The sequence below is a fragment of the Ctenocephalides felis genome, unplaced genomic scaffold, assembly GCF_003426905.1.
Source record: "Ctenocephalides felis isolate EL2017-DRISC unplaced genomic scaffold, ASM342690v1 CF-g0.4_SCAFFOLD_01604, whole genome shotgun sequence".
NCBI classification, from domain to species: domain Eukaryota; kingdom Metazoa; phylum Arthropoda; class Insecta; order Siphonaptera; family Pulicidae; genus Ctenocephalides; species Ctenocephalides felis.
Window position 1 is genome coordinate 48,109,954 of NW_020537758.1, and position 20,921 is coordinate 48,130,874.

At 27.2% G+C, this 20,921-nt stretch overlaps 1 protein-coding gene across 1 annotated transcript in view; it reads right to left on the reverse strand.

Annotated features, from left to right (window-relative positions):
• Positions 1 to 11,604: 11,604 nt before the first annotated feature.
• Positions 11,605 to 20,921, reverse strand: part of LOC113373174 (ryanodine receptor-like) — a gene marked incomplete in the record, with an annotated part of 65,842 nt that continues 56,525 nt past the window's right edge. Inside the window, 9 exon segments of the mRNA XM_026613493.1 lie at positions 11,605 to 12,019; positions 13,601 to 13,656; positions 14,526 to 14,635; positions 15,737 to 15,893; positions 16,170 to 16,301; positions 17,748 to 17,955; positions 19,527 to 19,685; positions 19,854 to 19,984; positions 20,042 to 20,205. Of these exon segments, the coding sequence (XP_026469278.1) occupies positions 11,860 to 12,019; positions 13,601 to 13,656; positions 14,526 to 14,635; positions 15,737 to 15,893; positions 16,170 to 16,301; positions 17,748 to 17,955; positions 19,527 to 19,685; positions 19,854 to 19,984; positions 20,042 to 20,205 (1,277 nt within the window).

Sequence of the window (20,921 nt, forward strand, 5' to 3'; positions counted from 1 at the left end):
TTTAGATGGTAACCCAATGGTTAATCCATCCATATTTGATGATGTTATTATCAGAATTGAATTAATAGGGCTGACTTTTTATTGGTGCAGCCATGCCGGGTGAGGGCTATTTTCACTTGGACACATATTGCTATCTTTATTTTCCAAGTGAAAATCGTTGTCACTACTGCCATTAATGATATAACTTCTTGAATATTTGCATTATGTACAATATATTTTTATTTAATTTTGATAATGCTGTTTGAAAATCACAAAATTCATTATTCATATTAATTAATTCTGAAATAACTGGAACTAATATTAAATTTTCAAAATTTGATAAAGGCTTCATTATATACCAGAAAAAATTATTTTACATTAACTAGTGATGTTTTATAATAACTAGTGACCCTATATTATATGTAATTTTATTTTTGTGAACGATTCAATTAAAAATTTTAATAGCTAAAACTAAAATAAAAATTAAAAAAGCTAATTTACAAGAGATGAATTGAATAATTAGTTATTTCAACTCTGCTGATGAATATTTTAGACGAAATACCAGTAAAGGTAATCTCTGTAAAAAATGCATCCATAAAATTTATTATTTGCATTTGTTGAATAATATAGCTATCATTTCGTAAAAGCTTTTTACAACTAGGAATAAACATTGGACTTGTTTGCCTTGTGGACGCTTCATTTTACTCCGCCTATGGAGTAAAATGGACCAGTTTACAAAATTTAAAAAAACAGCAGAAAAACACACATCTGAACACATTTTTCGGTGAGAAATTAGTTCAGATTCTTACTGAACATAGTCAGATAGTTGTTTGTTTGATAAGTGTTATTTGTTGTGTTATAATTGCTTTGCTTTTTACAATATAATTGCTCAAAGTGAAATTGGGCTTTTGTGCCCCGCCCTATTCTATAACATTATAGAATTATTCATTATATGTAATTATTATATAATAAAAAATAAATTATTTTAGTAATTTAATTTATAAACAAATATAATTATAATTTTACTTGATTTTTTTAAATATTTTTATTAATATACCAACTAATTAGAATGAATAAAATCAAACCCCTCGGTTCTTTCAGACATTAATGATAGAAATTGAATATATTTTAATAATTTGCTTAATAACCAAAGGATTTTTCTTAAAAAAAATTTTGAATGTTGAAATAGATACATTTATGTATTTAATTCTAGGAATCAAAATTGGAACTTTTAGAAGTAGTATTCTCAAACTATGATATTAAAAATATAAGTCTGTGAAGCTCAGAAAACCTATTTGAAACATTGACAAATTCATTCAGGTTTTACAATTTTCAAAACAACCCCATTTTGATTATTTAAGTATCTAACCAACTTTAGGCATCTAACCATCTTCAATCATTCAAATATCTAGCCAACAAAATTTTGGTATTAAATTCAATGTAATTTAAAACACTTCTTTAAACTAATTTTCATTATTAATTACAATTTATTCACAATCAAAACCCGCGATCTATGAGATTTGTATTACAATAAATGTACATAAAGCCAAGTCTAATCTAGTCTTTAATTTCCATTTCATTGGCTCTAATTTTTATTTTATTTTAAATTATAAAAGGATTATATGCTTATGGAAATTTCGTTAAGTTATAACCAGATTATTATGATTAGAAATGAAAAAAAAAGTGTCAGGAAGAAACATTAGAGCAGGTGTTTTCGAAAATGAGCGTTGGTTACTAAAATGGTTAACTTTGATCGACATGTCTAAGCTTCAGAAAAACTATAAAAATAAATTAGATAACATTATGTCAGACGACATAAAGGTTATGGAAATAATATTTTCATTAACAAATTTCTGACATGGCTCATAATTTGTCTGATAAACTTGAATTTTTATTATAGTAATATCAATAATTTTAATAATAACTATAATAAGGTTTTATTCATAGCGTTGACATTTATGAGAACAAATTATATATTTTTTCTCAAAATAGTTTTGATTATGGAAATTCTCAAGCCATAGACTTCTTTCCTTTCTCTCTGGAATGTATTCTAAATAATTTTTTTTAACATACATTAAATTGTTCAGTTTACAAAATAGCTCGGTAGATCATAATTTCTTTAATTTAAAGAAATAACTAGCTGTAAGTGGAATTCTGTCTTAAGGCAATTAGGGCATCGTGCCTTAAGGCAAATTGCTGGAACTTCCCGTACCAAAAATTATTATTTTTTTAAAAACGATTAACATTTTTGAAAAAATTTTACTTTGCAAAAACAAGATTTTTGAAAAACTATAAATTGGACAAAGAATTACTTTTTCTTGAAAAAAATTTTTTTTTAAAAAAAAAATTGTAAAAAAAAATTTTTTAATTTTTTTTTTTTTTTTTTAAAAAAATGTTTTTTTTATTTTGACATATTTTGAAAGATCTGAACTTTTTTTCAAAGCAATCGTACTGCCGCAACTGCATAGAAATATAAAGCGCGTAAGCGCCGTGTCCCTGTCTAACGGATAAACATTGGTACGGAACCCATAGGAATGTAAACAAAATTCATACTTATTGTTAAAATCTCTATAAAATATCTGATAATTTGATGTGCATATGTCTAATGATCATTTTTGACCGCAAAATGGCATTTTTTTTTTACTTTTTTCGTTAGATCTCCGAAACCGCTAGACCTGCCTTCATGAAAATTTGATCAATTCTTCACCTTGTCAATGCAAGTAAAATGTTTTTTGAACTATTAAAATCGAACGCTCCGTTCTCTTAAAAACTGAGTTACCGTTTTCGGCACTTTTTGCCCCGTATCTTCGGAACGGCTAGACCTGCCTTCGCCAAAAACTAATCAGCACGTCTCCTTATCAATACGAATCGAATGCTTTTTGAATTATTCAAATCGGTTGATCCGTGTTCCCGAAATCGTCGACGAAAATTTGTATCCGCACATACATACACACATACATACATACATACACACACACACACACACACACACACACATACATCCATTTTTTCTAAGGTATGCCAAAATGTTCAGAAACCTCTGAAACGTAAAGATATATAAAAATTTTCATTTTCGATTTTTTTGCGATTACTATAACTTACCCTACGGGAAGTTAAAAAAAATCTTGGGGTTTAAGATCATGTAGTTCTTAGTCCATATTCAGGTTTTTAATCACCAAGTAATAACAAATACTAAAATTTAGGATCTATACCTGAAGTAAAATAATGATCACTCTATACAAAATAATATGATTAGATTTATATTACGATACATAAATATTTTGCACATCAGTACTGAAGTATATACCCTAAGCTTGTATAATTCAGTGATTCGACACATTTCTAAATTTATTTAAACTGTTTGATCATTTGAAGTTCTGTGTAGCATTCATCTCCAAATTAATAGCCAATGTTCGGATACCCCAATTTTCAAAATCCGCATATGTCCTAATTTTCAAAATGTAGCAATTGTCCGAAATAATGATCCTAACATTATGAATACTTTACCACCAAAACGAATCGGCTTTAGAATTTTATGATATCCTGAATTTAAAAGTACTAAATTCCTTGTATCTACTGAAGAGTTACTATTAGTTTATTATATAAATAATGGTAAATAAATTTCATGCAACCTAATAACAAGAGTATTAACTAATATCTATTATTATTAATTAAGCTTTGCTTATGAATGAATAAATAAATAAATGTATCAATAGCAATTTTTAAATAATTATTTCAAATATAGTTGCAAGAAATTGAAATCAATTATAATAGCAGCAAATCTTTGGAACCTATTGAAACTAAAATTTTATGAAACGATTTACTAATTAACAGTAATAGTCACAAATTAAACAATAAAGCTTGGTATTATGCTTTATATAGTTACAAATTCTAAATGTGATGATTTTATTCCCCAAATGTATAATTTTTTGGAGAAATCATTTCATGTTATTTGCATTACTATCTATTTATTAATATATGAGGATGTTCAGTGATTGTTTTATTTACTTAACAGATGACTGTCAGAAGTCAACAAGTAATAATTCTTCCTCGTTTTGATTTAAATATATTTTAAAATTATTTTGGACTTAATTCTTTCAGCTTCAATGTCCCGAAAGCCCATTTTCACTTGATGTCACATTTGAGATTTGAAGTCTCTGGTGAAAATTTAATACTAATACTGATTGCTGATCGAACCAGAAACCAGTGATTGTTGAATAAGTTCTTTTCCCAAAGGCAGCTCTGATAATTAAATGTTTCTACGGAAACGTATATAACGATTTACAATGATTTTTTTCATAATTATAGATACATCAGCATAAAATTGACAACAAGTTTCAAAAAGTGTTTTTGTATTTCCAAATCCCCATTTTCCAAAAGTTACCATCGCATTTATATCAAAGTACTACTAGCACCAGTCGTACACCCTAATTTCCAAAAGCCGCCTAATGTAGCAATTGATCGAATTAACGTTGAAAGTCCGATATCATTGCATCTATTCCGTCAGAGTGCGAGTTAAAATAATAATACTGATTGTGAGAGAGTCCAAATTTGAGGTTATTTTAAATTGTTTGGGTCATTTCACATCGTCGGCATAATACACATTACACACGTAGTATTCGACTCGGCATTCGGTTTGATGTGTGTATAGAAGAGCGAACGCAAAGTAACGCCCATCAAGGATTGAGATGTCTGCATCAAAGAACATCTGCAACTCCGCCTATCGAATTATATTTGATCAGACGCTTCTACAACTTCGGATCAAACAGGTATGCTCAGGTATGAAGAAAGATCAGGATTGATCAACAGGTAAATGTAATATATGAGCTTGTTATTACCAATTTATCCTTATGGTATATGGTTGTTTATTCTTGAAAAAATTATTAAATTTATAAAGTGGACTCGCTTGTAGGTAAGCGGTTAAGAGCGACGGGACATGAATCAGAGGTCCCGGGTTCGATACCCACTTCGAGCAGCCTGTTGTCAGGCAGCAGTGACAACAATTTTTACTTGAAAATATAGACAGCAATATGTTTCCAAGTGAAAATAGCCCTTACCCGGCATTGCTGCACCAATAAAAAATCAGCCTTATTAGATTAATTGTAATAACAAAATCATCAAATATGGATGGATTAACCATTGGGTTACCATTTAAAACATACGAAGTAAAGAGAAGTTTCAGCCCAACAGCTCATAGGACGTAAAGTTCTGATTGCTGTTAATAAATTAAAAAAAAAAATTATAAAGTGGAAAATATTTCATCCACGCTTTAGCCTAAAAATTCAAAATCGATTTTAAAATTCAAAACTTATTTGAAAGATATTATTTGGGAGTCGGGCAGAATAATTATGGACAAAAGATTGGACGAGCCGTTTCTTTGTAACTAAATATTGAAAATATTTTTTGCGATAAAACTTTATTTTTATAGATATCATGGTCCTGAAAAACACAATAAAACTTTACAGCCCTACGGCAAGTAGTTTAGTTTTAAAAACTCATCAAAGTTTGAAAAAAATTATAGTCAAAATATGTGTCAAAAGTTGCTTTTGTGATGTCATAAGATTTAAACTAGGAATAATAAACTAAGGTGCCGATTCTGCCGCATAACAGAAAAATGTTATGACAAGGTCATGTTATGAAGAACTTTCCATACAAAATAATAACAAAAGCTATGTGGTTAGTGTGCAGTCAGGCGTATTTCTCACGTTGTCAGCTAGAAAGCCGCACAAATGTCAAAAAAATTATCTTAGATAGCAGGGTCTATCTGACTCAGCTCCATAACATGTATAAAACGCCTGAATGCGCGGTAAATACATGACATTTTGACAGTATTCAGTATGATTCAGTAGCATTATGCATAAAATATGTATTATGTATGCCATAACATTTTTCTGTTATGAGGCAGAATCGGTCCCTAAATTTTAGGACATGTAAATACACGTGTTTGTGCACTATAATTAATTTAATTACAGAAAATTTAAAAGTGTTTCAGAAAATTCAATTGGAAATCGCAATATTTTCATTTAATTGAAAGCGAAAACTTTATTTTCGAAATAAACAGTTGAAAACTTTATCTGAATATCTAAATCTCAATTTCGTTTGATTAAAATCAATTAAAATAGATTTGGAGAAGTTCGTGCAACTTTCTTTAAGGCAAAATGCCACTTTCAATTGATTTATTCTTTGTAACATGAATTGAGATACAATATATCTGTACTCATATATAAAATGTATATTATAGATCAATATTATTTCTATAAACAGTTTTTTATTTTAAAAGAAAAAATAAGTTTTATGTATATCAAATACATTTAATCAAATTGTTTAAAATTAATATTAGTTAGTGCATTTTATCATTTCAAACAAGAGTCAGTTCCAGTAAACTTGAAATTTTTTAAAACTGTACCTTGTAGCTTTAAAATTCATATAAATAATTTATAATTAACCCTAAAAATAAAGATCAAGATATTAATAGTTTATTAATAAAATTCAGTTTATTCACTCGAAATATTGATGGTAGCGCGGGGTTTCACAAGGTCGTATTGTAAGACCTCGTTATCAATTTTCTTTATAGTCCACTTGCCCTTTTCTTTTATTTACAACAATATTTAATAATAATATATAATTGAATATAATTATTGTACAATATAATGATTTATAAATTTAATTATATCATCTTTCACATCATTTAAATTAAATTTACTATTAGTATCAAATGCTTTACACAACTGTGTTGATTCGAATTTTTATCGGGTGATTGGTTTAAAATATTCGGAAAAAGTAATTGAAATTCATTGAATTTATTATAATAGTATAATATTATAACAATGAAGAATCTTTATTATTATAATATTATAATGGTCATGTTCTCGAAATCACCTATACAATTTTTATACAGAAAAGAATTGATACCATCTGTTTATCCCATCGCTTAAGGCTGTTTCAATTACGAAAGTAATATTAGATTATTAAAAATAATAATATTGAATACTTTTACTCTGCAGTCGACAATTTATTATGTATACAAATCATAACGTGTTTTTTATATAATTATTTGCTAATTAAATAAAGTAACCTGGTAAGAGTAGAGCAGAACTATTTCACAATATTATAAAAAACTACGAGTCTGTTTAAATAATAGTATCAATTATGAGTGAAATATATGCAATTCTTTTCCGCTTAATATTTAGAATTAATGGAATTTATTACAATTACAATATTTGAAAAGTTTAATGCTTATTAAATATTAAAATTTAATTTTTAATTTATATTTTGGCCCGAATTACACAATTGTTTATCCTAACTAAAATACACAATAATAAATCAAAAAAAGTTTGTGAATACAAAATATTTCATATTTTGGAAATTGGCTTCAAAGCTGGCTTTGTTTTATAAGATCATTTGATGTATGTATGAATTTCTTCCTATGTTGAGAAGCACTGGCGTGAATCGCTTCATTTTCAAGAAACCCATTGTAAATTATACGTTAAAATTTTACATAAAAACATGGATGCGCCGAAACATCCATCCATTCGCAGGGCTAAAGAACTACCAAATTTGATATATGATGTCGGCGGTTTTATTATATTTTATTATAATACACACGCGATAACCAAAAACTCAATTCTTCAATTCTTATTCAGCAGGAATCTATTATGTGGCAAAATTTGTATTGTTAAATTGCTACCGAACATTTCGAGAATAAGAAAGGAAGATCTTTCTAATAAAGAAATAAAAGTCGATGCACGTGTCAAGGAATCTCATATTGCGCGTTGATGATTTATTATTTAATGTACTCGTAATATTGTGGCTTTTCGTTATTTTGTTAGAAAACCGACGGCCAGGCACATTCAATTTGCAATCTTACATTTTATAAAAATTTGTGTAGAAACGGATTTACTTATAAACCAAAAAATTAAGGGTGGAAATCAAGTTAAAAATCAGTATCCTCAAAAAAGTAAACTAAATTCAAAGCTAGTGGGGTGCATGGCATCGTGCCTTAAGGCAAATTACTGAAACTTCCCGTACCGTAATTAAAAATCTTGGTGCGGAACCCCAAAAAAATTTACACAATATCTGTACACATTATTAAAATCTATATAAAATATCTGATAATTTGATGTACATATATGTCAAATGCACGTTTTTGACCGCCAAATGATATTTTTAATGTATTTTCATTGAGAGTCAATAACCTGCCTGCCTTTTGGACCTTCCTCCCAAAAATTTAATTAGTTATTAATCTTGTCAATACAAGTAAAATGTTCTCTGAATTATTAAAATCGGACGCTCCGTACTCTTAAAAACTGAGTTACCGTTTTTGGCACTTTTTGCCCCGTATCTTCGGAACGGCTGGACCTGCCTTCGCCAAAAACTAATCAGCACGTTTAATTATCAATACGAATCGAATGGTTTTTGAATTATTCAAATGGGTTGATTGTCGACAAAAATTTGTATCCGCCCACACACACTCATACACACACACATACACACACACACATAAATCCACTTTTTCTAAGGTATGCCAAAATATTCAGAAACCTTTGGAACGTAAAGAAATGTAAAAATTTTCAATTTTGATTGTTGGACGATTACAATCACTTACCCTACGGGAAGTTAATATATTCATTTTTTCAATCAAATTATATTAATAGATGATTAATAGTTAATCTAATTTTGCTGATGAATATTTCTTACAAAATACTAGATCCAAGTAATTGTGTGTACCCAAGAAATTAGTATTTTGCATTGGTTGAATAGTGTAGCAAACATTTAGTAAAAACATTTTAAAATTAAAACTAAAACAGTCGATCTCTTTGCGGCCTGACTGTTTCTTTTTATCCTGTCTATGAAGTGAAATAATTCATATGACAAGTTTTAGAAAAATAGCACAAACATGTTTCACTAATTAGGAATTAATTACGATTTTTACTGAACATATTTTGATATTTGCCTATTTGATATGTGTTATGATGTAATTTATTTGGCTTCATCAGGCAGTGTAATTACTGAAAATCAAATTGGACCTTTGTGGCCAAGTCTACCCTATATATATTTCCAAAATTCCTGAACAAGTTTTCAACAACACAGAGAACATAACGATAATTAAAATCTACATCAATATAATGAGTATATGTATATATTTCTCAATCACTTTCATGTATCACGTATGCATTATAAAACTTATTAAAATAAGTTTTAAATTCATGTTATTACTCTGTCGAGATCACATTAATCATATTGATGAACCAATTTGTTACTGATCTGGATTGACTGATCTAGGTTGTATTGGATCTAGATCTTGAAATGAGCAAGTCATTAATTGATACATAACCAGTTTTTAGTATTACATTGCATACCTTCAGGTGTTCAGGGTATTAAATTATTATTTATACCATGTTATTAGATTTTTATCAGATTCGTATATATATATATGATTAATTTGTTTTGTGATGTATGTGCAATGTATAAAAATGTTTAAAAATATCATAGAAAGTAACAATAAACGTTAAGAAAAGATTTGTTAACAAGTTAGTTATTCACAATAAATATTTCTGCAACAAAAAACGTCGATGTTTTTTATTATTTTTCTAAGATTTGTCATCTGATTTTTTTCACCTCTTAGGCGGGATAAAAAGAAAAAGTACTAAGCGATTTTTTTACTGAACTTAATTTTAAACAAATAATGAAATCATAATATATTTATGAATCATAATAAACATAATTGAAAAATAAAAATAATCAAATATTAGACAATAAACGAATATAAAATCAATAATGCTGGATAAAATTTGAGTTTTTATTTGATTAATCAAAATATGAACATAAAAATTTTAATCCACTAGGAATTGTCTTAAATACGCATTTTTTAGACATAACTTTCATTGTAATTTTTTATATATAACATCGTTAGAGCATTTACCTATCTACATTAATTTATATAATACTAGACATTCTATATGTTTATTAAAGTTTTATTGATTTTGATTAATTTTTACTAGACGGCTTTCTATATGTTTACTGAAATTTTACCATATTGATTTTTTAAATGCCTCATATTCATTTTATATTTTAAAAAGTCTACTAATTTTGTCAAATATTTTTTTTTTGGATAACAGTTCCACCGATCTATTTTCACATCAAACATTTTTTATCTTTTTGCAAGAAATACACGTATTTAATATTATTTCAAATATTGTCTTAATATCGTAAATAAGCATTAATTTTGTGAATAATTCTGTAAAATCGTGCAGAAATCAGGCTTCAAAATAATTATATAAGCATGAACTTTTTAGATCTTACCTTAATTATTAATCAATCTTCAAGCACAATCCATTGTTATTTTGTATAAGTAAATTATGAAATAATAATTGCACTTACAGATATAATCTATTATCATTGCTTTCTGACTAAAATCACAATTTTATTGCAATTTCCACCATATATTAAACTATTTTTCAATTTTACACATATGTTAAATTGTACAACAAACAAGTAATCACTGACACTATTTGTTTTTTTCCTATTGTACTTATTTTTTGAAGAATTTTCATCAAAAACATATATAAGGTGTCTAATATAGTTATTTATTAATAAATACAAGTAATTTATTTATTACTTAAAATTGTTTATTTATTTATTGAGATTAATTTACTTATTTATTTATTAATAATTTACTTATTTATTAAATTAATAATATTTAAAATTATCTTAGATGTGAACTCGTACTGTTCCTATGCACTTCCAAAGAACAAATGTCCATTATTTTGAAATAACGATTGCAAATAACGCTCTAACAATTAAAAATGCAACGTAATACCTGTTCTATGTCACAATGTCTTATCTAATAAAATTTATATAATATAAATTTAATAATAGTTAGGAAAATTACCAGAAGTCTTACCTTTGACCGACAATCCATACTCGATTCAGGGCTTACAATTTTATAAATATTTTCAAGGTATACAAAAATGTGAAAACAATATTACTTTTGTATTTTACTTTTTAGAAGAAACAATATAAATATTACACCAGCAATGAATAAAAGCGTTTATTTCTAAAAACCACAAGGTACTTATTTACGTCTACAACCGAAAACATCTTCATTATTTAGATATACAAAAGACATATAATTTCAACAAAATTCAACAATAAAACATCATCTGTCCTTATTTATTATACCTATATTTTCTCAATATTAATATCTTTGTTACCTGTAATATATACAGTTATAAAAACAGATTTTTATCGCATCGTACATCAATTAAAACAAACTGAACCTATAGGCATATATACAAGTATATTTTCGAAACGTTGGCGAATACATATAATTAAATATTTAATTACAAGGTTCGATAATAACAAACTGAAAACCTCCAATATCTCGATTAAACAGTGGCGGTTTCAAAGTCAAACATGGGTTGTCTTTTATAAATAACTAATATAGAGTTTGATTAAAACTCTAATTAAATCATTATGCAATTTAAATTATTAATATATTTACAAATTACATAATTTACACTTAAATAAATAAAACTTAGCTCCTTCAGATTATATTATCACTAGTATATAGTGATTTAGTCGTAATGACACGTAATATTTAAATAACAACAATCGACTTGTCGCTAAATAATTTAATTTGTTCCAAATATTTCTGTTATTTTATTACTTCATAAAACCAATTCATATCATTGTCAATAATTGGATGTTTTGACTCTAATTAATCAAAAAAATAAATAGTCAAGTTATCCAAGAATTAACCAGTAACCAAATCTTCTTTACTTACCACACACTCACAAATATTAATTCATTTTATATAAATTTAAATTTAATTTGTTAACTAATTACTCTCACATAATTGGAGGTGTTTTATAAGAAACCTTAACTTGCAGAACCGCCAAGTTCGTCTTCATATTGTTTCCTGAAACAGTCACCAACTGGGAAGAAATCCCAGCACCTTTGTTGGTACATGTTCCAGACAAAGGTCTCTTGACCCGTGTACTCGGTGTCTGGTTTGTTGATCAGATGCATCAGGAAGAACCTGAAAAGATGATAAAATTAATCAAATATTGTTCAATAAGTTAATGAAATTCGTTATAAAGTTGTGTGCCTTAAGGCAAACTGCTGGAACTTTCCATACTAGAATTAATTATTCGAGAAAAAATCAATGATCAATAAATATTGATCAATGATTAATAACAATTATTTTAAAAAGTTAATTATAAATACTATATATTTTATCGCTCATATATTACACCGCGACAATCTTATCGCATAGAATACACTTGAGAATGTTTACATTAGCAAGAGATATCGAATGAATCAGAGGATATAATTTAAACGATTAGAATAACGCATATGAAATATATACCTTTTTTTTAATTTTATTTGAACAGCGATCAGAACTTATGGGTTCTATGAGCTGTTGTGATTAATATCTTTCAAACTACGTTTGTTTTATTACAGATGGCAACCCAAACAGTTGTCACATCTCTGTATGATAAATTTTTATTACAATCTCTGTAATAGGGCAAGTATGGTGCAACAATGCCGGGTGAGGGCTATTTTCACTTGGAAACATATTGCTATTTATATTTCCAAGTGAAAATTGTTGTCACTGCTGCCTGACAACAGGCTGCTCAAAGTGGGTATCGAACCCGGGACCTCTGAAACAAGTCCCGTCGCTCTTAACCGCTTACCTACGGGCGAGCCCATATACCTTTTTAAAATATATTTAAAATTCGAAGTATAAATTTAAATTTAAGGTATAAAACCATGTATATCTTTGAAAATTAAAAAAAAATGTTTTTTGAAAATTTTGGTATTTGTTTGAACCTTACAAGTAAACTTTAAAAATATAAAATCTTGATACGTAATCCAAAAAATTGTAACAAAATTAGTACTCATTTTTTAAATTTCTTTAAAATATCTGATAAATTGATGAACATAAGTCTTATAATCATTTTTGAAAGCCAACTACCATTTTTTTCACTTTTTTCTTCTATATCTCCAAAACCGCAAGACCTGCCTTTTCAAAAATTTAATCTTCATTCTGTCAATGCAAGCAACATGTTATTTGAATCATTCAAATTGAACGCACCGTTATCTAAAAAACTGAATTACGGTTTTTGGCACTTTTTACACCATATCTTCAAAACAGCGAGACCTATCTTCACCAAAAACTAATCAGCACGTCTTCCCATTAATAGGAATCGAATGTTTTTTGAATCATTCAAATCGGTTGATCCGTGCGCCCGAAATGGTGGCGATAAATTGTATCCACACACATCCTTTTTTTCTAAGGTTTACCAAAATGTCCAGAAAAAATTAAAATGTAAAGATATGCAAAAAAATTTATTTTCGATTTCTTGCGATTACTATAACTTACCCTACGGGAAGTTAATAAAAAATAGTTGGTATAAGATTTTTGTATGAGAAAAAATTTACACTAGCTCTCACTATATTTTAAATTGTAAATACTTATGTAATAAGTGATAAGAGGCCAATTTTAAATTTTATCAGATTATACAATTTTAGTTGAGTAGGATTAGTATTATATTTTGATATAAAAATATTTTGTTCAAATAAATTAATATTTAATTGATTTTTTCAAAATACTTACATATAATTTGCAAGATTATGTTCCTGCTGCACGTGCGTGTCGAACCCATGCGGCACCTAAAAATGAACAGAAATATAATGTTTATATTTTTTATCATAATTATTTATTTAGTTTTAAATTTTCCAGACTTTTAAATTGAAACGAGTACACAAATACGAAATATTATTATCATTTATTAATAAAAATTCTATTTCTGTAAATATTCAAATTGAGATTGATTATAATTTACATAGCAAAAAATAGATTAATATTTTGAATTATTGTGATGATATATATATATATATATATATATATATATATACATTAACAATTATAAAAATACACGCACAATATTTTTATTTGAATTTTTTTGCCTTTTTCACAAACATTATTAAATAACGTTAAGGTTAAAAATATTTCGATATTATGGTTGTCTCGCCATGATTAGTATAAATTATTATTTTAATTCACGATGTTTATATAAATATATAATTCCTAAACAAATATATTTTTAACTGAAAACAGTCCTTTCTAAAATTGTTGCAAAAAGTTAAAATAACTTAATAATGGGAAAAGTAAAGTCTTGCACCTAATATCATTGGATTGCTATTAAATAGCCATTAGTTTGATATTGATATCAAAGAGATGGGTGTGCATTGAATTCTATTAAATTTTGTATTATTTACATCATCTTTACATTGTTTACTATAAATTAATATTTAAAAAAAAACTATCACTGAATAAATTTATGTAAATTTTAAAATAAAATTCAAAACACTTATAATGGACAGGGTTATGAATGACATAATGGGCAGGATTAGACTTAGCGTCATATAATACAATATTTTAAGTATAAATAAATTTGAAAATATGTGTTTATTGCAATTGCAATAATGTATAGAAATAAATCGTTTAACAAATATTTGACTTTTTTTATTATATTTACCTTATCAAAGTAATCCTTCCCTATACCACAAATGAAGCAATTACTCTCCATATCTTCTTTGACGCTTTCCAGCTGATCACGAAGCTCACCAAAAGCATCGATGATCAAACCTAAAATAGATATCATATATATTTATATTAAAAATTTTTAAATTACCATTTTATTTATCAGCAATCAGATTAACTGTATAATATATAAGTTCAAGACAGGCCATTGAAAAATAAACGATAAAAAAAGAAATGATGCAAGAAAAGCCGAAAATAAACAATTGTCTTGAAAATAAAAATTTCACACTTACTCATTTCAGCTACTATAAATATTTTTAGATCATTGAAAAAAATGCATAGATTTTTAAATAATAAATAGATTTCTCAACTCTTTGGGAGAAAAATTTTATCCTTGTATGATATCCTATTCAATTATTGTGAGATACATTTTTTATTAAATTTGTATAAAATATATTATTATAAATATGAAGCGTATTATAATTTTCTTTATAGAAATCGGAAGCGCCATACATAACTAATATGCAATTAAAAACCTGTATACAAATTAGTGGACAATTATTTTCTATCATCAGATAATTATTATTTTGCCTCATCCGTTAATTTATGTACAGAATCTAATCATTTAAAATAATTATGATGTGGAAACTAATACAGTTTGTTTTTTACACATGAGAACACGACTAATTAAAATAACGTTAAAATTATTAGAGCATGTATAAAAAATTCAGTTGGAAGCTGGCCAATAACACAATATATATATATATATATATATATATATATATATTTATATATTAAATTTTATATATATATATATATATATATATATATAATGAAAAATAACCAATGTGAAATCAATTTTATTAATAAAATTATTTAACTTCAATTTTTTATGCAAGGTTATTAAATCTGGAGTACCACAAAGAAGCATCCTTGGTCCAATACTTGTATGTAAATAACTTTTAAGAAACCTTGGATGGTCTTTTAATATAAAATATCACGCAAATTATTTAGTTATTTTAATTAAGAGTTTAGTAACATAAGTTAGTCTATTTTAATGTTATGGATATTGATCAGCTCCTCTTTTAATTCGCATGCAGCCACCATATGGATGAATTTAATTTGAATTTAAATATTATAATGAATGTTTCATATGATTGCTTTTAGAACAAAGACCTTATAATCATAGATATATTAATTTCTCACCTTGAATGATAGCCAGCAAGATAACAATGACGAAGAAGAAAAATGTAATATCGAACATGATACGGTACACTTCGTAATCGTCACCATCTGGTGGTTCGATTTCATCTCCGATACCACCACCGGCTCTCACACCCTTATACAAGTGGAACACGAAACACTGGGAAATTATAAAAAATACATAAATTAATACGATACCTATTTATTTTTTTAGTTGATTATTTATTTCATGATTCACACGTTATAAAATTGGTGAGATATAGAATAGCTATGGGAATATTATGTCCTTTTTTGTCTCCCTTTTCTGAAAAGCCTAATGGTGTGTGATTTTATATAAAATGCTCATGTTTATGTTAAATTATAATAGAAAATTATATATATTTATTATTTCCTATATATTTTTGTTTAAATTACTAATATATAATATTATTATTACCGTCATCATGTCATGACACTTTTTGTCAACTTCCTCGTCTTCTTCCTGTACATAGAACTTTCTGAAGAAGTTGAAGGCAATTACAGTATAAATATATACTATGATGGTCAGCAACATCACGGTCAAAACGAGCTGAAAGAAATAAATTAGATTTAATATAAATATTCAATTGCAAAATCTTATATATAAAAATGAATCGTAAAATGTGTTGGTAACAACGCCTGGTCCAATTTGGCCAATTCTTTTTTTAAAATGTTTGTTGAAGTCCAAGGATGGTTCTTACGGCGAGATAAAATCGAATAATTGCCGGGAAAACCCTAAAAACAGCCCTTGTCTTTTTCACATACAAACGTTATCTAACTAAAACTTAGAATCAATTTGAGCTTTGTTGCTATCATATTAAATTACAAGCACTCACTGTATACTTCGGATTTTGATAAATTTTTCGGAAGTTTGTTAAGGAAATTTTCTATTATGTATGTGATTATAAAGTACTGGGATGAATGTGCAATATTGCAGAAATAAATGGAAAAAGTTGCAAAAAACGACATGCCATTGTTTGCATTGAAAACAAATGAAAACTATCATCTGCCAAAAATTTCAATTCACTTATGAACCTAGAAAATATTAGAATATGTATTATGTATAATAAATTCATGATTTAAAAAAATGTCATGTCTACATTATTATTGCCAAAAAGCAGCTGAGATGTGCCAGAAATTTAATATAAAATACAGTGTATGTATGGCAGATTGAATGATACACATATGAACAGGATAATTCACTTAAAATATGAAATTAAGTATTAATCAAGGCCGGCCCTACATTTAATGCGCTGCATGCGAAAAATACGAGCGCACGCCTTAGGGGGCGCCAACACAAGATTCGGATATTAAATTTTCAATATAGTTTTTTTTTCAATATATAATTACTTTGCATCTTTTACTAATCTATCCACAATTTTTTTAAAATTCGTAAAAATTTCACTTTATAACAACAAATGGGAAAGTAAAGATGAATACATACAATTCATCCATCACGATATCGATTAGGAGAAGTTTAAGATGCAATTTTGGATATCATAAATAATAAAAAATTAATTTAATTTAATCCAACATGAAGTACCAGTGTTATGTTATGGTTGTGGTTATGTTATATCGTTTAAAACACTTCAGTTTCCAATATAGTGTGGGAATTGAGACTCATCATTTTATTTAATCAGTTTAATTTAACATCGCTCATATTATAAATGTATATGCATTTTGGCATAAAGATATTTGTATATTATATTAAAAAATTGTAGACATGGGTACAGGACAACGTCTATCGGGTTATCTAGTTAGTAATCAAATAGTTGCAAAATAATAAACTTTTATTGTAATCTGCTCTTAGACAAAATTTTAAACCATTCCATAAATATTCGAACCAATTTGTAACTATCATTTTGTGAGTTTAGAAATATTTTGCTTTGCACATATAAATAATGCTAGTTTCCCAAAAGTAAGTTTCACGCAGAGTAGCAACCACATATTACCAAAATTTCGAATAAAAATATAATAGATCCTTTCATTCAATTACCTGTTTCCCGTTGTGCGTTACTGATTGCAAAATGGTACGGAGCGTCTTGAAACCGACGGCAACGTCCAATAAATGTGCCGCAAAAAAGAAGTTATTGAAGTTGCCAAGAATTGAGAATGTGAAGTACCACAATGAGTACAGGAAAGAATTGTCCGTGATGGTGACGCCGGCTTGCCAAACTTGGTAACGCCAGTCGATGTTCCAAATGCTGAGGAAATTGAAGTAGATGATCATTAAATGAGAAATCAGAATTAGGGAAAATTATTACATAAAATCAAGATATTCACATTTAAAATTAATTAGGAATTTTTATTTTTACTTGAAAACATATTTTTGTCTACATTTTTAAGTAAAAACTGATATCATTGTTGCAAGATCGAAATATTAAACCATTTGTGATAGTAATAAATAATAATAATCAATATTATTATTCACAATCTAAGCTATACGAACTACATCAGCAAACAAAAAGTAATTTTGTTTTTGTCAAATTTATCACTGTCATAATTATTTACGATATACAACAAAGAACAAACTGTATCATATAATATAAAAATATAATAACGTTTGATGTTAAATTAAAATTTTCATCCACAAGACATTAATAAACAGAAATAAAAAATAAAATATATAATATGACTAGTGAAGCGCATGGCATCGTGCCTTAAGGCAAATTGCTGGAACTTCCCGTACCAAAAATTATTATTTTTTTAAAAAGATTATGAGAAACTATAAAATTAAAAAGATTTTGAGAAACTATAAATTTGACAAAAAATTGTGACAATTGTTTTCTTTATTTTGACATATTTTGGAAATTCTGAACTTTTTTTAAAGCAATCGTACTGCTTTAACTGCATAGAGACGAAATGTCAAAGCGCGTAAGCGCCGCGTCGCCGTCTGACGGATAAACATTGGTACGGAAGCCATAGGAATGTAAACAAAATGTATACTTATTATTAAAATCTCTGTAAAATATCTGATAATTTGATGTGCATATGTCTAATGATCATTTTTGACCGCCAAATGGCATTTTTTTTTACTTTTTTCACTAGATATCCGAAACCGCTAGACCTGCCTTTATGAAAATTTGATCAATTCTTTATCTTTTCAATACAAGTAAAATGTTTATTGAATTATTAAAATCGGACGCTCCGTTCTCTTAAAAACCCAGTTACCATTTTTGGCACTTTTTGCCTCGTATTTTCGAAATGGCTAGACCTGCCTTTCCCAAAAACTAATCAGCGCGTCTCCTTATCAATACGAATCGAATGTTTTTTGAATTATTTAAATCGCTTCATCAGTGTTCCCGAAATCGTCGACGAAAATTTGTATCCGCACACGCATACACACACATACATCCATTTTTTCTAAAGTATGCCACAATGTTCGAAAGGTTTTAAAACGTAAAGATATATAAAAATTTTCATTTTTGATTTTTGAAGGTTTTGAAACGTAAAGATATATAAAAATTTTCATTTTCGATTTTTTTGCGATTACTATAACTTGCCCTACGAAAAGTTAAAAATTACGAGCATAATTTAAAAGTACTAATGTCTCTAAAACATATATTCCATACTATTACCGCCTAAAATTTTATTTATTTGATAGCATGATACAATATTTTCGAACCTCTGGCATATATGTAGTAATACTTATTGTATTCTGATATAACAAGTAAACAGTTTAGTCATTGCATTTATCGGTAAATCCTTTACATCAGTTGGACATAAAATTTTGTAGACAAACTCATTGTGCTTGGAAGTTTTTGACAATACTTACAAATATATGAGACCACCGCCTTCTTCACTCTCCTGCTGAGAAAAGGAAGATTTCTCCATGCCCAACAAATTGGAAATAGAATCAAAATCGTAAGTTTCACTGTACTTCTGCCTAACTTTCTTTTTTACAAATTTGTCCCAGTAGTTAACTGGGAAAGATCTAAAAAAAATATAATTATATGACATTCAATATTAATTACAGCTAAATATTTAAGCATTATTCATAACAATTCCTAAAATCTTATAATATATTCTAGATTAAGATATTTTTAAAATATAATATTTTGAAAATAATGTAACTATTTTTTAAATTTAATAAAATACTAACTTGGCAGATATAACAAGCTTATCCCAATGCGATTTTATATCATCATCTTCAGGTTGTTCTGCAATATACAATCCTTCGAATTCCAGTCTACGGGCAATTTCTTTTTCTCGTTTAAAGATGGCAAGTGGAACCTGCAAAAATAAATATTTATCAGAACATATCATTTTTATAAAATATGTCATTTTTACCTTGAGATGATAATAAGCAATCAACATGGCTAAAGAAACAATACTATGGAGCATAGCAGCCAGTCTCATAACATGAGCCATATAAAAGAAATCTTCATTAACATGCACTAGTTCCAATGGATCGTCCTCTTCCTCTTCAGAACCATCACCAAAGTCACCTGAACCTGATAATATAAAATCTGTGGTAAAAAACCATACAAAAATTAATTTTTCGATAAATCTACAAAAATAAATGTTTATTCTGGAATTATTATCTAGAACAATGATATATACTAGTAATAAAACTATAGAAATTACATATATTGATACTATTGATAGGCTTATAGATTACATATATAAGTAAAAAAATTATAGAAACTACATATATCGATAGTTAAAGTATATACTTATTACATTTCTATTTATATTTTTTTTGCTTAAATTTTTTATTGCTGAAATAGACTAATGAGATATTTTCCTTCAAACGGCAAAATTAATGCTCATAAAAACTCTTCAAGGCAATAACATAAGGCATTTTTCCCACATTGATAATTATCTTGTATTTATTACAGGTCAATATAAGGGTAGTTAAGGGGTTGTACATACTTTTATTGCCCCATTTTTGAGAAATACGTTGTAAAAATACTACTGATGCTAGATTACCCTCTCGTGTCACAATTTTATTCTTATTTAGGATAAGATTTATGACGTTGAGGGTAATAAATATCCAATTAATTAGGAATTTAGAAAAAATGAACTTGTAAGTTGCTTTGAAATGTAGCAAGTGAAAAAAAGTATAATATTTGTTACATTTTTCATAATTTTACGACTTTGTTAACAAGTTTTAAATGTCCAATTAATATGATATTTTTGTAAAATTTTAAGGATATAAATTCAACAG